This window comes from Leucopleurus acutus (genome assembly GCF_964270905.1).
Source record: "Leucopleurus acutus genome assembly, chromosome: 8".
Taxonomy (NCBI): domain Eukaryota; kingdom Metazoa; phylum Chordata; class Mammalia; order Artiodactyla; family Delphinidae; genus Leucopleurus; species Leucopleurus acutus.
Genome location: NC_139151.1, coordinates 47,014,126 through 47,036,264, shown reverse-complemented (window position 1 = coordinate 47,036,264; position 22,139 = coordinate 47,014,126). Strand labels below are relative to the sequence as shown.

Sequence of the window (22,139 nt, the reverse complement as noted above, 5' to 3'; positions counted from 1 at the left end):
GTAAATCTGACTAAAGTGTATAGGAGTTATCTGTATTATCCTTGCAACATTTCAGGAAGTGAAATTATTTCAAAATAAAATTATTTTTTAAAACTTAAGCTGGGGGCTTCCCTGGTGGCACAGTGGTTGAGAGTCCACCTGCCGATGCAGGGGACGTGGGTTCGTGCCCCAGTCCGGGAAGATCCCACATGCCACGGAGCGGCTGGGCCCGTGAGCCATGGCCACTGAGTCTGTGCGTCCGGAGCGTGTGCTCCGCAACGGGAGAGGCCACAACAGTGAGAGGCCCGCGTACCGCAAAAAAAAAAAAACAAAAAAAAAAACTTAAGCTGGCTGAAGTATCCTACTAAAATCTTTCATATAACTGGAGTGAAGCTAGAAATCAAACCTAAATTTATCTGACAAAACAGCCAGTTAGTCTTAAGACAACAGAAAAGAATTGTAAAAGCCCAACAGAGAAGTGGGCAAAGGACACTGAAAAGCAATTAACAAAGCATGAATGGCATTTTTAAAAAGAGAGAAAGAGGCTCAATATCACCATTTAAAAATTAGTTGATCAACCAACATAAAATGAACACCTGATGAGCTACATTTTCATGATGAGGGAAGAAAACAGAGGAAGAGGTATTTATAGCTGTAATTAACTCAGTAATCTGGTACCACTTTTATCCAGGGCAACTTAATATTTTCTAATAAATGGTAAATGTCTATAACGTTTGACTTGTCAATTCTAAGAATTTATTCTACAGGAAACTTCACTTAATGCAACCAGAGAGGACAGACAGAAGAATTATAATCCCGCAGCCTGCAGAATGAAAACCACAATCACAGAAAGACAGACAAAATGAAAAGGCAGAAGACTATGTCCCAGATGAAGGAACAAGATAAAACCCCAGAAAAACAACTAAATGAAGTGGAGATAGGCAACCTTCCAGAAAAAGAATTCAGAATAATGATAGTGAAGATGATCCAGGACCTCAGAAAAAGAATGGGGGCAAAGATTGAGAAAATGCAAGAAATGTTTAACAAAGACCTAGAAGAATTAAAGAGCAAACAAACAGAGATGAACAATAAAATAACTGAAATGAAAAACACACCAGAAGTAATCAACAGTAGAATAACTGAGGCAGAAGAAAGGATAAGTGACCTGGAAGACAGAATGGTGGAAATCACTGCTACAGAACAGAATAAAGAAAAAGGAATGAAAAGAAATGAAGACAGCCTAAGAGACTGCTGGGACAACATTAAACGCACCAACATTCACATTATAGGAGTCCCAGAAGGAGAGAGAGAGAAAGGACCCGAGAAAACATTTGAAGAGATTATAGATGAAAACGTCCTTAACATGGGAAATAGGCACCCATGTCCAGGAAGCACAGAGAGTTCCAGGCAGGATAAACCCAAGCAGAAACACTCTGAGATACATAATAATCAAACTGACAAAATTAAAGACAAAGAAAAAATTATTAAAAGCAACAAGGGAAAAATGACAACATACAAGGGAACTCCCATAAGATCAACAGCTGATTTCTCAGCAGAAACTCTGCAAGCCAGAAGGGAGTGGCACGACATATTTAAAGTGATGGAAGGGAAGAACCTACAACCAAGAATACTCTACCCAGCAATGATCTCATTCAGATTCAACGGAGAAATCAAAAGCTTTACAAACAAGCAAAAGCTAAGAGAATTCAGCACCACCAAACCAGCTCTACAACAAATGCTAAAGGAACTTCTCTAAGTGGGAAACACAAGAGAAGAAAACGACCTACAAAAACAAACCCAAAACAAGAAAATGGTAATAGGGACATATATATCGATAATTACCTTAAATGTGAATGGATTAAATGCTCCAGCCAAAAGACACAGACTGGCTGAATGGATACAAAAACAAGACCCATATATACACTGTCTACAAGAGACCCACTTCAGACCTAGGGACACACACACACTGAAACTGCGGGAATGGAAAAAGATATTCCATGCAAATGGAAATCAAAAGAAAGCTGCAGTAGCAATGCTCATATCAGATAAAATAGACTTTAAAATAAAGAATGTTACAAGAGACAAGGAAGGACACTATATAATGATCAAGGGATCAAGCCAATAAGATATAACAAGTAAAAATATATATGCACCCAACAAAGAAGCACCTCACTACATAAGGCAACTGCTAACAGCTCTAAAAGAGGAAATTGACAGTAACATAATAATAGCAGGGAATTTTAACACCTCACTTACACCAATGGACAGATCATCCAGACAGAAAATTAATAAGAAAACACAAGCTTTCAATGACACAATAGACCAGACAGAACTGATTGATATTTATAGGACAGTCCATCCGAAAACAGCAGATTACACTTTCTTCTCAAGGGCACACAGAACATTCTCCAGGACAGATCACATCTTGGGTCACAAATCAAGCCTCAGTAAATTTAAGAAAACTGAAATCGTATCGAGCATCTTTTCCGACCACAACGCTATGAGATCAGAAATAAATTACAGGGAAAAAAACGTAAAAAACACAAACACATGGAGGCTAAACAATACATTACTAAATAACCAAGAGATCACTGAAGAAATCAAAATATACCTAGAGACAAATGACAATGAAAACACGACGATCCAAAACCTATGGGATGCAGCAAAAGCAGTTATAAGAGGGAAGTTTAGAGCAATACAATCCTACCTCAAGAAACAAGAGAACTATCAAATAAACAATCTAAACTTACACCTAAAGGAACCAGAGAAAGAACAAACAAAACCCAAAGTTAGTAGAAGGAAAGAAATCATAAAGATCAGAGCAGAAATAAATGAAATAGAAACAAAGAAAACAATAGCAAAGATCAATAAAACTAAAAGCTGGTTCTTCGAGAAGATAAACAAAATTGATAAACCTTTAGCCAGACCCATCAAGAAAAAGAGGGAGAGGACTCAAATCAATAAAATTGGAAATGAAAAAGGAGAAGTTACCACAGACACCGCAGAAATACAAAGCATCCTAAGAGACTACTACAAGCAACTCCATGCCAATAAAATGGACAACCTGGAAGAAATGGACAAATTCTTAGAAAGGTATAACCTTCTAAGACTGAACCAGGAAGAAATAGAAAATATGAACTGACTAATCACAAGTAATGAAATTGAAACTGTGATTAAAAATCTTCCAACAAACAAAAGTCCAGGACCAGATGGCTTCACAGGTGAATTCGTTCAAACATTTAGAGAAGAACTAACACCCATCCTTGTCAAACTCTTCCAAAAAACTACAGAGGAAGGAACACTCCCAAACTCCTTCTATGAGGCCATCATCACCCTGATAGCAAAACCAGGGAAAGACACTACAAAAAAAGAAAATTACAGACCAATATCACTGATGAATATAGATGCAAAAACCCTCAGCAAAATACTAGCAAACAGAATCCAACAATACATTAAAAGGATCATAAACCATGATCAAGTGGGATTTATCCCAAGGATGCAAGGATTCAGATACTGTAAAACTCTTAGAGTAAAACATATGCGGAACACTCTCTGACATTAATTGCAGCAATATTTTTAATCCACCTCGTTGAGTAACAGAAGTAACAACAAAAATCGACAAATTAAAAGCTTTTTCACCACAAAGGAAACCATAAACAAAACCAAAAGACAACCAACAGAATCGGATAAAAATGTTTGCAAATGAAGCAACCGACAAGGGATTATCTCCAAAATATACAAACAGCTCATGCAGCTCTATGTCAGAAAAACAAACAACCCAATCGAAAAATGCGCAGGAGATCAAACCAGACATTTCTCCAAAGAAGACATGCATGGCCAAGAGGCACATGAAAAGCTGCTCAACATCACTATTAGAGAAATGCAAATCAAAACTGCGAGGCATCACCTCACACTGGTTAGAATGGGCATCATCAGAAAATCTACAAACAAATGCTAGAGAGGGTGTGGAGAAAAAGGAACCCTCCTGCCTGTTGGTGGGAATGTAAATTGATACAGCCACTATGGAGAACAGTATGGAGGGTCCTTAAAAAACAAAAAAGCAGAACTACCATACGACCCAGCAATCCCACTACTGAGCATATACCGAGAAAACCGTAATTCAAAAAGACACATGGGGCTTCTCTGGTGGCGCAGTGGTTGAGGGTCCGCCTGCCGATGCAGGGGACACGGGTTCGTGCCCTGATCAGGGAGGATCCCACATGCCGCGGAGTGGCTAGGCCCATGAGCCACAGCCGCTGAGCCTGCACGTCCGGAGCCTGTGCTCTGCAACGGGAGAAGCCACAACAATGAGAGGCCCACATACTGCAAAAAAAAAAAAGACACATGCACCCCAGTGTTCATTGTAGCACTATTTACAATAGCCAGGTCATGGAAGCAACCTAAATGTCCATCAACAGACGAATGGATAAAGAAGATGTAGTATATATATATAATGGAATATTACTTGGCCATAAAAAGGAACAAAATTGGATCATTTGTAGAGACGTGGATGGACCTAGAGACTGTCACACAGAGTGAAGTCAGAAAGAGAAAAACAAATATCATATGTTAACGCAGGTATGTGGAATCTAGAAAAATTGTACAGATGAACCAGTTTGCAAGGCAGAAATAGAGACACAGAAGTAGAGAACAAACGTATGAACACCAAGGGAGGAAAGCAGCTGGGGGTGAGGGAGGGTGGGATAAATTGGGAGATTGGGATTGACATATATACACTAATATATATAAAACTGATAACTAATAAGAACCTGCTGTATAGCATAGGAACTCCACTTCACTGTAGAGTAGAAACTAAGACAACATTGTAAAACGACTATATTCCAATTAAAAACAAAAACAAACCAAAAAAAACTGCCCAGTCATATGGTTTGGCCCTCTTTAGGCAGAAGAGTAGATATTCTCCAGGGATCTCTGATCAGATCCCTGGAAGCTAATTTATAACAAAGCCCAAAGCTAATGGCTCCCTATGAGGGCCACAGCAGCATCCACATACAAGGTATCAAGATGAGGAGTGGGCCTTTGGTAAATCATACAACTACTATGCTGATTAATCCTTCTGCCCACAGTTTTCTTGTTGAAAGCCCTGACATACATTTTGATGCTGTGTAAAGGTTCCTTATTCCACATGTCCATTCCTAGGGAGTAAGCCCAAATCTAGTTTGTTATTCCCCCTTATTCTCTAAAACAATAATACTTGTATATACATCTAACATATAATTATGTTAATTAAAAAAAATGCAACCATATGTAAAAGAATGGTCAATGTGTTACTTTTGTAAGATAAAAAAAATGGGAATAGGGCTTCCCTGGTGGCGCAGTGGTTGGGAATCTGCCTGCCAATGCAGGGGACATGGGTTCGACCCCTGTGCTGGGAAGATCCCACATGCCGTGGAGCAACTAAGCACGTGAGCCACAACTACTGAGCCTGCGCGTCTGGAGCCTGTGCTCCACAATGGGAGAGGCCGCGACAGTGAGAGGCCCGTGCACTGCGATGAAGAGTGGCCCCCGCTCGCCACACCTGGAGAAAGCCCCTGCACAGAAACGAAGACCCAACACAGCCAAAAATAAATAAAATTTTTAAAAAAGGGAATAAATCAAATGTACATCTAGAACATAATTCTAAAGCCATTCAAAAGAATGAGATGGGGATTTCCCTAGTGGCACAGTAGTTAAGAATCCACCTGCCAATGCAGGGGACACGGTCTTGAGCCCCGGTTCGGGAAAATCCCACATGCCACAGAGCAACTAAGCCCGTACGCCACAACTACTGAGCCTGTGCTCTAGAGCCCGCAAGCCACAACTACTGAAGCCCATGCGGCCTAGAGCTCGTGCTCCTCAACAAGAGAAGCCACTGCAGTGAGAAGCCCCGCACCGCAACGAAGACAGCCCCCACCTGCCACAACTAGAGAAAGCCCGTGTGCAGCAATGAAGACCCAACGCAGCCAAAATAAAAAAAAAAATTAAAAAAAAAAAAAGAATGAGATGGATCTATGTGTACAGACATTGAAGATACCTAAAATATATATTAGGGGAGGGAAGCAGTCTTCAAATAATGTGATTATGTAATTTTCTGTGTCCCTTCATACACATATTTACACACAGAAAACTGATTAGATACACCAAAATATTGTTTCTTTAAGTGAGAATGCTATGTTGCCTGAATTTTTGTAATAGTTTATTACTTTTGCAAACATAAAAATTCGTTACCCTAGTAAATAAAACTTTACTATATACTACACAAACCCTCTCCAAAACTGAAACAGTCTACTCAGGTTTTTGCCATCATATAATAAATTTCACACCTTCATCTTATACTCTTATGTTCTATATTCTTCTTTCTTATTTATACTGATATATATGTGTATGTGTAGGTATCCGGGTATTTTATACACCCAGATACATACACATGTTGTGCTACTCTTGATTCCACTCAATCATAGGTCCTCTTTGATTCACTTTCCTTTTCCTTAGCATTAAATAAGAGTAATTTCCTTTAAATCAGTACTAATTACATTGTGTATAATCAAGGACTGTTCTCATCCAAGTAATAAAAGTTTGCTCTATTAAATATAAAAATGCAACAACACTCCTCAATTGAGAAACTGACCCTTCAGATTAGAAAAGAAGTTACAATTTTAAAAATATATTAATCTGGGACTTCCCTGGTGGCGCAGTGGTTAAGACTCCACACTCCCAAAGCCAGGGGCCCAGGTTTGATGCCTGGTCAGGGAACTAGATCCCACATGCATGTCACAACTAACAGTTCACATGCCACAACAAAGGAGACTGTGTGCCACAACTAAGGAGCCAGCAAGCCGCAACTAAGGAACCCGTGAGCAGCAACTATGATACAGCGCAACCAAATAAATATTTTAATATATACATATGTATATATATATATATTAAAATGTGAAATCTACAAATATCTTGATCAGTTTTAACTGAACATGCTTTACAGGGAAGTATTAATATAAACCCAGCTGGAAAGTGGTTTACTGGACAGAATACTGAGGGTTAAGAATCAGACCTCTAATATGATCTCCTCTATCATAATCACCTACAAAGTACCTAAATATATGAAACAAAAATCTGTGGAATTCAGTTTTGGTAGGTTCCAAACTCATCACCTCCCAATTAATTTGAAACAGTGACACAGAAACATTTAAATTCAGCTTTAAAACTTCTTGAATAACTGAGAGGTTACTTTACATTTGTATTAAAATTTCCATTTCAGTCTAGTAATTTAACATGTCAAGAGAACAATTTAAAGGAACATATTAATTGCAAAGATCTTTGGGATCTTTAAAGAGCAGGGAAATTCAGAAACTCAGAGTATTTCCGCAGAAGCCAGATTCCCCTCAGGGCAGGCCTCCATAGTTACAAGGGTCATCGATGCCCCTTAAGAATGTCTTCTTTCCTGAGGACTCATCATATATCCTAAAAAAAGCCTGTACACCGGACTTTTTATCAGGTATAGAAACACTGATTCTATCATTCATGAGATTAGTTCTTATGACAAGAAGACTGTGATTTAGGGCACAGCAAGAAATAAATTCAACCTCTGCGTTCAAGATTAAAAAGAACCTTAAATGCAAAACAGCAATGAAAGAAATTACACAAGTTAAACAGAAAGATATCCTGTATTTATGGATTAGAAACAATGTGTTAAGACACTTAACGCTTCCCAATTTGATCTACAGATTAAATGCAATCTTTATCAAAATCCAGCTACCATTTCTGCAGAAATTGATAAGCTAATCCTAAAATTCATACGAAAATGCAAGAGATACAGAATAGCCAAAACAATCTTGAAAATTAAGAAGAGAGCCAGAGAACTCACACTTCTCAATTTCAAAACTTACTACCAAGCAACATTCTTCAAAACAAGTGTGGTACTGGCATGAGGACAGACATAGATCAACAGAATAGAATTGAGAGCCCAGAAATAAGCCTTTACATTTATGATCAATCCATTTTCATCAAGATCATTCAATGGGAAAAGAAAAGACTTCAACAAATGGTGCTGGGATAACAGAATATCCACATACAAAAGAATGAATTTACACCCATACCTCATACCACATACAAAAATTAATTCAAAGTGGATCAAAACCTAAATGTAAGAGCTAAAACTACAAAACAGAAAAAAGGTAGGAGTATATCTTTGTGATCTTGGATTAAGCAATGTTTTCTTAGACATGATGCCAAAAGTATACACAACCAAAGAAAAATAAATAAATTGGAATCCATCAAAATTAAAAACTTACGTTTTTCAAAGGATACCATTAAGAAAGTGAAGACAAGCCATGGGAGGTGAGAAAATATGTGCAAATTATATATATGATAAGGAACTAATGTCCAGAATATATTTAAAAACGCTTACAATTCAACAGTAAAAGGACAACCCAATTAAAAAACAAGGACTTGAACAGACATTTTTCCAAAGAAGATATACAAATGGCCAATAAGCACATAAAAAGACACTCAACATCATTAGCCATCAGGAAAATGCAAACCAAAACAAGATACATCACTCCACACCCACTAGGATGGTTATAATCAAAGACAGAAAATAACAAGCATTGACAAGAATGTGGAGAAATTGGAACCTGTATACATTGCTGGTGGGAATGTAAAATGGTTCAACTACTTTGAAAAACAGTTTGCTACCTAAGGAGACAAAAGACCTGTACTCCAAAAACTATAAGACACGGATGAAAGAAACTGAAGATTATGCAAACAGATGTAAAGATTTACTGTGTTCTTGGATTGGAAGAATCAATATTCTTAAAATGACCTTACTAACCAAAGCAATCTGTGGATTCAGTGCAATTCCTATCAAATTACCAATGGCATTTTTCACAGAATTAGAACAAAAAATTTTTAAATTTGCATGGCAACACAAAAGATCCCAAATAGCCAAAACAATTTTGAGAAAGAAGAATGGAGCTGGAGGAATCATGCCCCCTGACTTCAGACTATAAAACAAAGCTACAGTAATCAAAACAGTATGGTACCAGCACAAAAAGAGACATATAGATCAACAGAACAGGATAGAAAGCCCAGAAATAAACCCATGCACTTATGGTCAATTAATCTATGACAAAGGATGCAAGAAGATACAATGGAGAAAAGACAATCTCTTCAGTAAGTGATGCTGGGCAAACTGGACAGCTACGTGGAAAGAAAGAAATTAGAACATTCTCTAACACCATATACAAAAATAAGCTCAAAATGGATTAAGCACCTAAATGTAAGACCAGATACTATAAAAACCCCTAGAAGAAAACTCAGGCAGAACACTCTTTGACATAAATTGTAGCAATATTTTTTTGGATCCATCTCCTACAGTAACAGAGATAAGAACAAAAATAAACAAATGGACCTAATTAAATTTAAAAGCTTTTGCACAGAAAAGGAAACCATAAACAAAAACAAAGACAACCTATGGACTGGAAGAAATTATTTTCAAACAATGCTACCAACAATGGATTAATTTCCAAAGTACACAAACAGTTCATACAGCTTAACATCAAAAAAAGAAAACTCAATCGGGACTTCCCTGGTGGCTCAGTGGTTAAAAGCTGCCTGCCAATGCAGGGGACACGGCTTTGTCCCTGGTCCTGGGAAGATCCCACATGCATGGAGCAACTAAGCCCATGCACCACAACTACTGAGCCTGCACGCCCTAGAGTCCGCACCACAACTACTGAGCCCACACACAGCAACTACAGAAGCCTGCATGCTCGAGGGCCTGCGTGCAGCAACTACTGAGCCAGTGTGCTGCAACTATTGAAGCCTGTGTGCCTAGAGCCCATGCTCCACAACAAGAGAAGCCACCTCAATGAGAAGCCCACACACCACAATGAAGAGTAGCCCACACTCGCCGCAACTAGAGAAAACCCTTGTGCAGCAACAAAGACCCAATGTAGCCAAAAGTAAATTAATTAAATTTAAAAAATAAAATCCAAAAATGGGCAGAATAAAAAAATACTTTTTTTAAAAAAGGGCAAAAGGCCTAAATAAGACATTTCTCCAAAGAAGACATACAGATGGCTAACAGGCACATGAAAAGATGCTCAATATCACTAATTATTAGAAAAATGCAAACCAAAACTACAATGAGGTATCACCTCACACCAGTCAAAATGCCCATCATTAAAGTCTACAAACAATAAATGCTGGAGAGGGTGTGGGGAAAAAGGAACCCTCCTACACTGCTGGTGGGAATGTAAACTGGAGCAGCCACTATGGAGAACAGTATGGAGGTTCCTTAAAAAATGAAAATAGAGTTACTATATGATCCAGCAATCCTATCCTGGGCATATATTCAGACAAAACTCTAATTCAAAAAGATACATGAACCCCAATGTTCACAGCAGCACTATGTACAATAGCTAAGACATGGAAGCAACCTAAGTGTCCATCAAGGACAGCTGAATGTATAAAGATGTGGTATGGGGCTTCCCTGGTGGCACAGTGGCTGGGGGTCCGCCTGCTGGTGCGGGGGATGTGGGTTCGTGCCCCGGTCTGGGAGGATCCCACATGCCGCGGAGCGGCTGGGCCCGTGGGCCATGGCCGCTGGGCCTGTGCGTCCGGAGCCTGTGCTCCGCAGCGGGACAGGCCGCAGCAGTGAGAGGCCCGCATACCTCAAAAAAAAACCAAACAAACAAACAAAAAAAAAACAGATGTGGCATGTATATACATATGGTGTCTCTACATGATAGAATATTACTTGGGCATAAAAAGGAATGAAGTACTGATGCATGCCACAACAAAGATGCTGTAACTTGATTATGCTGAATGAAAGAAGTCAGACACAAAAGGCCACATATTGTACATACAAAATGTTCAGAACAGACAAATCCATAGAGATATAAAGTAGATTTGTCGTTGCCAGGGTCTAGAGGAAGAGGAAAATGGGAAGCAATGAAATGTTTTGGGATTAGATAGCGGTGATGCTGCACAACTTTGTAAATATACTAAAAACCACTTAATTGTACACTTCAAAAGGGTGAATTTTATGTTGTGTGAATTGTCTCAATAAAGCTGTTATAAAATTCAAAAGAACTTTGAAAATCCTAGTGCAAAAAGTATCTGATATACTTCTTCAGAGAAAAATGAAGTTCACCTTTTAAAACTGGCCTGAAATTCCATAACTCATAATCAATAATGCCTACGATTTATATTTAAAATATTAAAATACATCAAATATCAAAAAAAAAGCAAGCTTAACTCACCCTCTTTTCACTTTTGTGAAATCAAATGCAACTTGTCTGTATGAAACTGCTTTTTCATTTAGATATCTACTATACCGCCTAATAAAGGTAGACATATCATATCCTGTAAGAAAAGAAACAGAAAAGGGTTTCATAAATTATTAAAATCCCAATTAGCTTAGAAAACCAACTCATTTCATCCAATGGCCATACTGTCTTGTTATCCCACCTTCAATTTAGTGATGTAAATTAAGTGACATTAAAATCTAATACTTAACATTTTTAAAGTCAGTTATGTCATATGTGGCTTAGAAAAATTTTCCCCCTTAGAATTTCACTAAAGTAACAATTCTGTTTTACTTCTGACCAATATTCCTATCTTTTATTTAACAGGAATTGAAAAGCCTGTTTTCTTATACTACCTGATAACCTCATAACTCAAATTTAACATCCTATGGAACCACAACCCCACTCCTTAAATCGTTAATCAATTTAATTATTTTCATACTTACTAATCTTTAGCTGCATATGACTTAGAACAACTATAACTTATGTGTGCCAACCTTATAAGTAGCAGAGAAAATTACTGCATAGTACAATGAAAGAAATGGCAATACGAAAGTTTAAGGCCTAACAAAAAACAATTATGTGAATGTTTTCAACTAAACTTCCAAAATGAATACCTAAATCATTCTAAGATTTTGTTTCATCACAATCATGAGATTTGAAAACTTCAGCACCATAAAAATCTAATCAGTATTATTAAAAAAAAATAAACTTGTGTTTTAGCTATTGCCTGGCTCAGTGAGGTCTACAAATTTTTGCTTCTCATTGTACAAGCAGGTCCATTCTATCATTCTATTTTAGGTCATCTTCATCTAACACATTCAACTTTAGTTGTTGATGGTCTCTGCTACTTTAAAAAGATAATACCAAAACAAGCAAAAAAAAAAAAAAAAGAAAGAAAGAAAGAAAAGTAAAGTGACTGGATTTAACATAATCACCAATTCATTTATTCAGCAAATATTTCTTGAGTGCCTACTAATTTGCCACTGGAGAAAAATCAGTAAATAGAAAAAAAAAAAAATCACTGCCCTCAGATAGTCTCATAGCTACTAGTGCATTTTATAAGGTGTTACATACTCACATTCTTCAGCTCTTTAGTTAATATTGTCCCCTCTAATCCACTCTACTCCATCCTCGATAATGGGAGAAATCTCTCTTATCCTTCAAGGCTCAATCTCTGAAACTTTCCCTGAGCTCTTTGTGCTCCCATATTATTCTTACTCCAAGTACAGCTCAAAGCTATTAGATGTACACAGTGTCTATCTCACTCACCAGACTGGAAGTTTATATTATATACACCCATTATATATTTAAGAAAATATACCAGACTCCACCCAACAAAATACATCAGCAATCAAAACTACAAAAACACCACTGAATTATATACTTTAATTACCATTTCAGTCTTACCTTCATAATCTCTTTAGAATATGAGCCTTAAATAAAAGGCCTAAAAACTGTTCTCTACATAAAAGGAATGAAAACCTTAAAACCTTATGACTAGAAGTGCTTAATTTCCATCTTAAGAAAGTAGAAAATCAGTAGCTAATAAGACACAAAAAACCCACTTGGACATATGCATATTTTCTGCTCTAGAGTAGTGGTTTGTATATTGCTTTCCACAGACTCTTACAGTTCAAATGAACTGAATAAGGGGGAAACCAGAAATAAAAAGATGAGCAGGCAGAGTTTTCTCCATGTTCCGGAAAACACAGCAGCTCCAGTTTCATCTGTTATATGTATCTAGCTTCTATTTAAGATTTTATTTGAGAAAGGGATTCCACTGCTTCATTTTTTTCCCCCTTAACTATTTAAGGCATTATATCTCTCATTAAAGTAAAATCAATCTTGTAACACTTGGTCCTATGTATAGATTACTGACCTTCCAGAATCTCTGGAAGACTGGGTATTCAATTCATTCTAATTAATACTTCCATCTGCCAAAAGTAAATAAGTATTGAACTGGACAGTTCCTAAACACAAACACAGTTAGTCACTAAATTCCATTGATTTTTATTGCCGCAAAAACCACAATTCAGGCCCTCATTAACTCTCTACCAGATGACCAAAATAATGACCAGAGCAGTCTCAAAGTCTTTAAGACTTTATTCACTCGAATCCAACCTGCACTGTGCTATGGTGCTTTCTTTATAACACACACTCCCTCTGTCCTCCTCCCTCAACTCAAAAAAGGTTGATGGTTTCTCACTGCATTACAAAATCCCAACTATATCAAAATCTTTTGTGCATGATTTTGGCCCCAAACAGCTTCTTGAGGGCTATCTGTCACTACATGTTCTCTAATACCTCCACCTACATTCTATTCACATTCATTTGCTCTATAAATCTTAAACACCCTTTCTCTTTCACATCCACGTCCATCTGTGTACCTTTGCTTAAGCCAACTCATGTTCTCATCCATCTTTCGAAGCGCAGCACACATCTCCCAGATCTCTAAAGATACTTCCCAGTTGAACCTTATTGCTGAGTATTCCTTTAGTTTGTCTTAGTATGGTCTTAGTATGTCCTTTATGAGGCTCTTCCTAGAGTTAACATTCTATAATGCTAACAGCCTAGTTCTGGAACTAAGTATAACAGATCCCATTAAGACAGAATGTACATGGAGGGTGAGAATACCAGATTACAGCAATTTCCACTTACTGAATTAAAAGTAAAATAAGTAACAGGTAAGTATCAATGAACAATTCATCTGAATAACACATAATGCTTACCTTTGCTACTAAAATGTATGATATTCCCAACTACATTTCTTGGAATAAAGCATAAAATAATAAGAACAACAATGAAAGCAGATACTTACATAGTGTTTCCTATTTGCCAGGCATCATTCTAGGCACTTTACATGTATAACTAGGTTAAGCCTCATGATAATCCTACAGGGTGGGTGCTATCATTATTCCTGATTTTACAGATGCAGAGAGGTGAAGTAACTTGCTCAAGTTTATGCAGTTGGTAAGTGTTACAGATGGGATTTGAATGCAGTCCGTCCAGTTCCAGAACCCATGCTCTCAAACTGCTACCTTATGCTACTTTTCAAAAAGCTCTGGGTGTCAAGTAGTGAAGTCCATCTTTATCTTCACATGAAAATACAGTTTTTCCTTCCCTACAACCCTCACTAAAACATGAGGTTCCTCCATAGCACATGTTCTAAAGGAAAGAGTTCAACTCTGCAGTAATCCTCAAATGGGGTCACTCTTGATTTTCTATAATGAATAAGTTGTTTTTTACCTTGCAATCCACTTTTATCCAAAAAATTGCTTAAGTTAAACAACGTGTTTCTTGAAGCCAAATACTGAATAAAACGCTGGGGAAAAAAAACAAACAAACAAATAATTATGTCAAATAGTACTGCCATCTAAGAAACTCTAATTTGAGAATTAAGGGAGAAAGTGGTGGTTAACACATTCCACTAATCTTATCTAGTTTAAATTTATCATCCTCAATCCCCCTAAAAACATAAAATATATTTTTCACTAGCATGCAGGAATTTATTAAAGTCTAATGCCCACAGCTATGGTATTAAAGTTAAAATAAAAGGAAACAGGCACTTTTAAACTAGAAGCAGTAATTTTTGGCTTTACTATAGCATATTATGGCTATAGTTAATCATCAGATGGTGCCTTTATTTTACACGGATACCTGGTGACTCAAAAATTTTTATGACTTTTTTTTTAAAAAGCAAAATACCTGTAATCATACTGGAGTATAATATTACAGACATCCTCTTACCCACTGTCCAGATTAAACACATTACCATAATCACTTCAGACCCCTTACAGAATCAAATTACAGACTATTGAAGACACACACCTTCAAAACCATTCCCTTCCCTCCCTCCCTCTTCAGAGGCAATGGCTTTTCTGAAGTAGGTTTACATCATTCCCACAAATGTTTTTACAATTTTACTACATATATAAGTATCTATAAACTGTACATAATTTTGTTTTCTATTTTAAATTTACAGAAATACCATACTGTACTTATTCTTTTCCAATGTGATTTTTAACAACTTCTTCCCAAGAATTATCCATTTAATACATGTACATCTAGTTCATTCATTTTAAACAACGTTTGAGCATTTAAATGAACTACTATATCATTATGTATCCATTTCTATACGGATATTTAAATTCTTTGCAAGTTCACTATTATTAACAATGTTTCACTGACATCTTTGTACTGGTCTCCCACCTGCAAACATACAAGAGTTTCTCATGATATATACTTAGGGTTGAATTGTTGGGTCGGTATGCGTATGAAAGTTCATTTTCTCAAAATACTGTCAAAACCCTCTCCAAAGTGCTTACCACAGAACACTACCTTAGCTTCCCTTTACATACAACCTCTAAAATAGCTAAAGAAACTCCTTTCGATTTCCTTTAAAGGATTACTTTTTTGTAAATGTATGCAGAGGATTATTATCAATTTTATGTACACCATCACTTCTCTGACTCAATCTTGTTCATCAGCGATCACCCCAAACAAACCAGAATTTTGAAAAACAATTTGTAAATCGAAGACTCCTCTTTCATCATTTATCCTAAAACAACCTGTTTAAAAAGGTGTTAAAATATCCTAAGAAAATATTACACTCTATGATTTTTTTATAAGTTTTGATCATTCTTTTTTGTGGGGGCCTTGTCCTGTGCATTATAAGATGTTTAGCACGCCAGTAGCCTCTACCTACTACATGCCAGTAGCATCCCCTCCAGTTATGAGCAATGTCCCTTGGGGATGAAAATCACTCTCCGCCCTTGCCCTATTTGAGAACCACTGTTCTATGTAATTTCCAACACCATAGCATAGTGAAATCCTATGCATACTCTCTCACGGACTAATAACACCTGCCAATGCAAAAACCTGAGGGTTGTACAAACTAGCACCAAAAAAAGAGCAGAGCATTGGATTTCTCTTAGCTGCTGAAGGGAAACTAGAGTTTATCTGAAAACCACTACTGAAATGCTACCTTTCTCTTTCTGTCAGTCAACTGTAAGGAATGACAGTCAACTTTCTGGGTTTTTTGCCTTTATAAAGTTTTTGCTTCTGGTATCATCACCTTATTTACCTCTGAAAGTCACCACTGATAGTGTGCCTCCTTATCCAGCATTGTAGTTGGTTATATTTGTGGCTTTTTCTTTTTAAAGAATAAACTATATATATATTTTTAAAAAGGTAAAAAATACATACAAGCCTGAAATTCTTCTGACTAAATGATCATGATCTTAGACAAACACATTCCTGATGAAAATAGAAACTAATATCCTAGTTAAGATCAAAACGTTTCGAGTTACACGGAGGCTAGTAATATCCAAATTTTTCTACTGACTCTATATACTGCTTATAATGAATGAGAAAGCAACTGAGTAACATATGTCCTAAAAATGGTCACGTCTGTTACCCAAGTAATCATATTTCAGGTAACGCTTCTGGAACTAATTTTTAAAACTTAAGAACTACAAATAAAATCATTCAATGTGATACTGTAATGGTGAATAATCGGAAAACTAAATTTCCAGGAAAGAGAAGAATTAAGAAAATGATGGACCATATGATCAATTATGTAGTCATTAAAGATGATAAACAGAAAGAACACAGAACATGGAGATGCTTCTTATGTTGTGATATATAAAAAAGTTAAATATAATATTTTATATAAATTATTATAGCTATAAAAAAGACCAGAAAGGAACATCAAAATATGCAAACAGATGTTGCAATGTAAGAGTTATGGGTAAATTTCTGCTTTAATTCTGAACTCTAATGATGTTCTCTTTGGTATCTGTCAAAGATAACAGCAGGGGCTTCCCTGGTGGCGCAGTCGTTGAGAGTCCGCCTACCGATGCAAGGGGACACAGGTTCGTGCCCCGGTCCAGGAAGATCCCACATGCCACGGAGCAGCTGGGCCCGTGGGCCATGGCCGCTGAGCCTGCGCGTCCAGAGCCTGTGCTCCGCAACGGGAGAGGCCACAACAGTGAGGCCCGCGTACCGCAAAAAAAAAAAAAGATAACAGCAGAGTCTCATGACTGAAAAACCCAAAATAATGAGTAAAGTGATGGATGTCAGAAAGTCATGTTTATAAATCTGATACCAATGAATAAAGTCCCTCCCCATCTCTATGGGCGCTATCTCCCAGCAACCAGTGGTCTGCATTTTTCTAAGGCACATACCAAGGTATCAGATTTATCTAGTTCCATTCAAATTTTCTTTTAACACAATTTAAAATACTCCTTTTGACACAATTTTACAAGTAAGTATGCTAGGCTGGGAAAATCACCTAAGGTAAGAACTCAAAAATTAGCTATCATGGAAAACAAGATGATTCTCTCCAAACAGTTAATTGCAAAAGCTCATGCATCTTATCTGTTACCCCTTTTTGGGAAACAAAGGCTTTAGACACAACTCTTCGCTGAAGAAGGCGTTCTTCAGTCAGTCTCCTCAGCAAAATGCCATCTTAGTCCTTAATATCACAGCCTTGAACTAGGCAAAGAGCGTCTATAGACAACTACATCAGATCAGACAGAAATCTGATTGGGCTACGATAAAAAAGTAAATGAAAATAGACGAACATACAATCTATACACAAAGGCCTGCAAAAAATCAGTGATGCTTATAGAACCCATCTCTAGGCATTAATCTTTGCTTCCTGATCCCATTACTGAAAGTGCCCTGTGCTCTGACCCATTTTCTGCTTTCTGACTTAAAGGCCATCTTTCCTCAAAGTGTAGGGTCTACAGTTATATTTCTGTATAAGCACCTTGCCCTTTTTACCTATATTATTCAGTTGCTATAGCCATTTCTGAAGTGTCAGTGAGAGAAACAAGCTGAATCAGTCAACTCCCCAGTATACTTGTTAACTAAAAATACTGCTTACCTCATTTCCATACACCATCAAATGATGAGTTGTAATGAGAGATTTGAAGACCACCACCCAACTACTGTTAGTAGTTCTTTCAAATAAACTGTCTGCCAACTGCGGGATGTTCACATTCATCTCATTTGTGCACTGAATTAAGTCTGCAATAAAAAAAAAAAGATTAATTTACTCTGGCTTTCATTTATTTTTAATGCTAGATCTGCATACTAATAGGGTAAAGATCTAAAAAGAGTGGAGCAACAATGGACAGTTTGCAGAAGTTGTTAAAAATCTCTCAAGAGAACAATTGAGACAGTACTTCTACCTGAGAAGTAAACAGCGCATTGATTAATATCACACAATTGATCAGTAATACCAGAAAGTAAATCAAACTCCTTTCACCCTTAAGTATTTTATTTATCTCAAAAGGAACTGTTTCAAGGCCTTGAGTAACACTTTCAGTTCTCTTACTACTCACAAACCTTTAGTTACAATACTAATATTATACATCCCTACATTTAAAAAAGAACTTTAAAAATTCATACATATGGAAGCATAAACAAGCTGAAGTTCAAACACTTTATTAATATCCCCCCCTAGAATGCTGTGTTTGCACTCATAGAAAGAGCAAATATGTGGTCTGTGAGTGGATAGGATTCTCAGTTTGTTTAAATAAAATAATTCTCATTCTTTTCTCCCTTCAGTTCTACTGAGTTAGCTCAGTTTTCACTTGATATCAACTAGCTAACACTGACAAACAAAACTGAAAATGAACTGAAAGTTTCTCAATGCAATAAATTTCCAAAGAAGTGATCCAGGAATTCTACTTGATTATTACTCTGAACAGTTAAAACAATGTAAGTTCTAATTTTATATTTTAAAATATAAATAATTGGAAAGCATTACCATACAATAATCTAATACACAATTGTTTTAGCACCAAAACTGAAAAAAAAAGTTAATATACCTCAGAGTTTCACCTCCAATCTGCTTCAGAGATATTACTGGCAAATTCAATGAAGAAAATACAAAATATGGTCCAATTTAGAGACTTAATGAAGAGGAAGACCAAGAAATGAGTTGTTTTATTTTTAAAGTATGCATAAAACAAAGTGTATAAATACCTCCGTTATAACTACCATAAAGGGGAAAAAATTAGTTATCTGTGCCTCATCAGCAGTTTTGTCCACTTTTAACCTTTAGTACCTAATGATTAAATATGAATTCAAGCGACCTAACTTGGCCGTGATTGCTAGTAAGAAACATCAATGTTAACTATGACCGTTTATCTGCTTATAATCTTTCAAAAATGTTTGTTCTAACAGGTCTAATTACTATACAAAGTAACATTTGATAAGCAAATGCATTTTAGAGAAGCAGTTACCCTGGCCCACAATGCCTGAAGAACAAAGCACAAAACAGTCAAACAGAATGCCCATGGAACAGGAGAACGACACAAGGTTTTCACAATTGAGACTACCTGCAACAAAAATTAAATAGTACATTCAACTTGGTTTGTATGGCTCAGCTTCTGATCTTTCACTTCTGGTATTTTATAATTTGACCTCTGCCTTCTCTGAAACTTCTTGAATAGTACTTTATACCTGTCCTATGGTACTGAATATACTGTACTTGCCTTATTCCCAAAGATAAATTTTCTGTCTCTCTCAAAATATAATTTACTGGGGGCAAGGCCTATCCATGTCTTGCTCATTCTGAATCCTTTAAAACTTCAAGCACAGTGGTCAAGTTCTGAACTTTATAAGAAGTTATATTTCTAGCTTCCTTTTTTCCCATGGATTTATCCTTATATATTTTTCTATATCCTTCTAGAAACTGTTAGAAGAACTCTAACACGCTCTCTGAGTTTTACTGGCACTTAATGTCAAGGATGAGGGAGACTGTCATGCAATGCACAATTAACACTCCACAATTAAAAATTACCCCACCCAAAACTGTCCCCACTGAGAAAATGCTGGACTGACTGGGCTCTTCACTTCTAACGATACCTAATTTGGGGTCTTACCCATGCCACACTTCCAAACATTCTCTAAACTGGCCATAAACTGACCTATAACACAACACTGACTGTCACTGCCTAACCTCAATGATGTCCCAAATGCTTACAGGATTGGCATACATTTCATCTTTGTCCATATCCTCCTTCTTGAACCTTAGCTTCCAACACAGAACCACCTTCCAGCGTTCTGTAATGTTGCCTTTTGCTGTTACACAACCGAATCCTTCCATTCTTGCTCATTCTTCAAAATGAATGACGTCTTTTCCTTTGTGAAATCTTCTCCTCCACAGACTAAGGTACCCACCAAACAGACACTAAAGCTGGCACATAATTCTACATTTTCATTATTTACTTCCACATCATTCTCTTCTTCTACAATGAGAGATTTTAGAAGGAACCTGCAAACACTTTTGTTAGTAATTTCCATACTCTTAATCAGGGAGGTAAGTAAACTGCTAGATTAGTCAGATAGAGCCTGATCCTAAATGAAGCCAAAAGTATAGATTTCAGTTTCAACAACTACAGTATTTTATATATTAGAATATATATATTCTATCTATGCTATGTTCCCTTTGTGATCAGCTCTCCTCTCTGCAGCGCGTTGCTTCAGTTACACTAATGTCTCCTTTGCAATACCTCCCATGAGTCAAGTACCCTTACCTCAGGAGCTCAGTACTTCTGTTCCTTGTGCCTAGAATACTCTTCTCCCAGATATCCACACTTCTCTTACTCCCTGGCTTTATTACTATAGATCTTTGCTCAAATGCCATCCATCAGAAGAACATCTCTCAATATTTATAAAAAGTAATAAAGCCTTAAGGGCACTCCTCTACCTCCATACCCTCACTATACCCTCTTACTCTGCTTTATTTCTCTCCAAAGCACTTACCATCACCTAACTCATTTTAATTTGTTTAATGTCTTTCTCTCCCAATTAAAGTATAAGTTCCATGTAGGTAGGGCTCTATTATGTTCTCTGCTGTATCCCCAAAGGCCTAGAATAGTGCAACACATACAGTGGTCACCCATACTTTTTGAATAAATACACTTATTTTAGTATGCACAAGGACAGTCGTAACAGGACCATTCAAAATGGTTTTTTTTACGTAGACTAAACCAACGATCCACAACTCTCTGCACAACCTGCTGTTCCCAAAAAGTTGAAAAACAAACCTGAGCCCATCGCATGTGAAAATTTTCAATTTCAAGTTAAAGAGGATCTAACAAATAATGGTTTATCGTAATGCTATGAAACCTATATAGTATGCTTTAGAAATGACCACATAAAAACTGAAGGAAAACTCCAGAAACTAAAATGTAACACTTCACATAAAACAGGAAAAATGAGATGAGTTCATGCATGAGTTCAGAGTAGACCAAAAGCAAAACCAAAGATATACAAACATTACTGGGAGAAAAAATACTGCACGGGTTATACAAACTCTGCAGAACACACTTCCCCATAGTACTTTAACTCAACCAGTCATTTTCTCCAGGGGTAACTTTTCCTCTGAACAATGTTTCTACTATAGTAGTAACCTGAAAATGCTTTTAAATCTGACCTCCAACAACTCAGGAAGGAAGATGTTTTCCCCACCTCTGACTAACCAAAAGCAAATTGTTTCAAACAAAAGTCAAGCACATCATGGAAATCTTGATAGCTACTGCTTTTCTCATTCTCAATCCAGATTTCATTTCTTAAAAAGCACAAACTTGGTATTAAACCTCCTTTACCAATCAAAAGGCTTCCAAACTAGAAACTCATATTTTTTTTTAGCTATTTACCTTAAGAATATTAAAAACTGTAAAACCTTCTTTAATATTATATTAGTAACAAATCCTAAACCCTACACTCAAAAAGTAACTACTATATGGCATAAAGATTCTCTGCTTTAGGTAGGTGAGAATTCATGAGGATTTCTAGTATTTAAGGGCAGGGAGAAAACAGGCCCACTATGGA

At 36.8% G+C, this 22,139-nt stretch overlaps 1 protein-coding gene across 12 annotated transcripts in view; it reads right to left on the bottom strand.

The window, feature by feature from the left end:
• Positions 1 to 22,139, bottom strand: part of PICALM (phosphatidylinositol binding clathrin assembly protein) — a 108,387-nt gene that overhangs the window by 58,437 nt on the left and 27,811 nt on the right. For all 12 annotated transcript variants that reach the window (XM_082845323.1, XM_082845333.1, XM_082845325.1 and 9 more), the window contains exons 2-4: positions 18,178 to 18,320; positions 14,535 to 14,610; positions 11,241 to 11,343 (exon numbers count right to left, since the gene is read on the bottom strand). In XM_082845323.1, the coding sequence (XP_082701449.1) occupies positions 11,241 to 11,343; positions 14,535 to 14,610; positions 18,178 to 18,320 (322 nt within the window). The remainder of the gene's footprint in view (positions 1 to 11,240; positions 11,344 to 14,534; positions 14,611 to 18,177; positions 18,321 to 22,139) is intronic.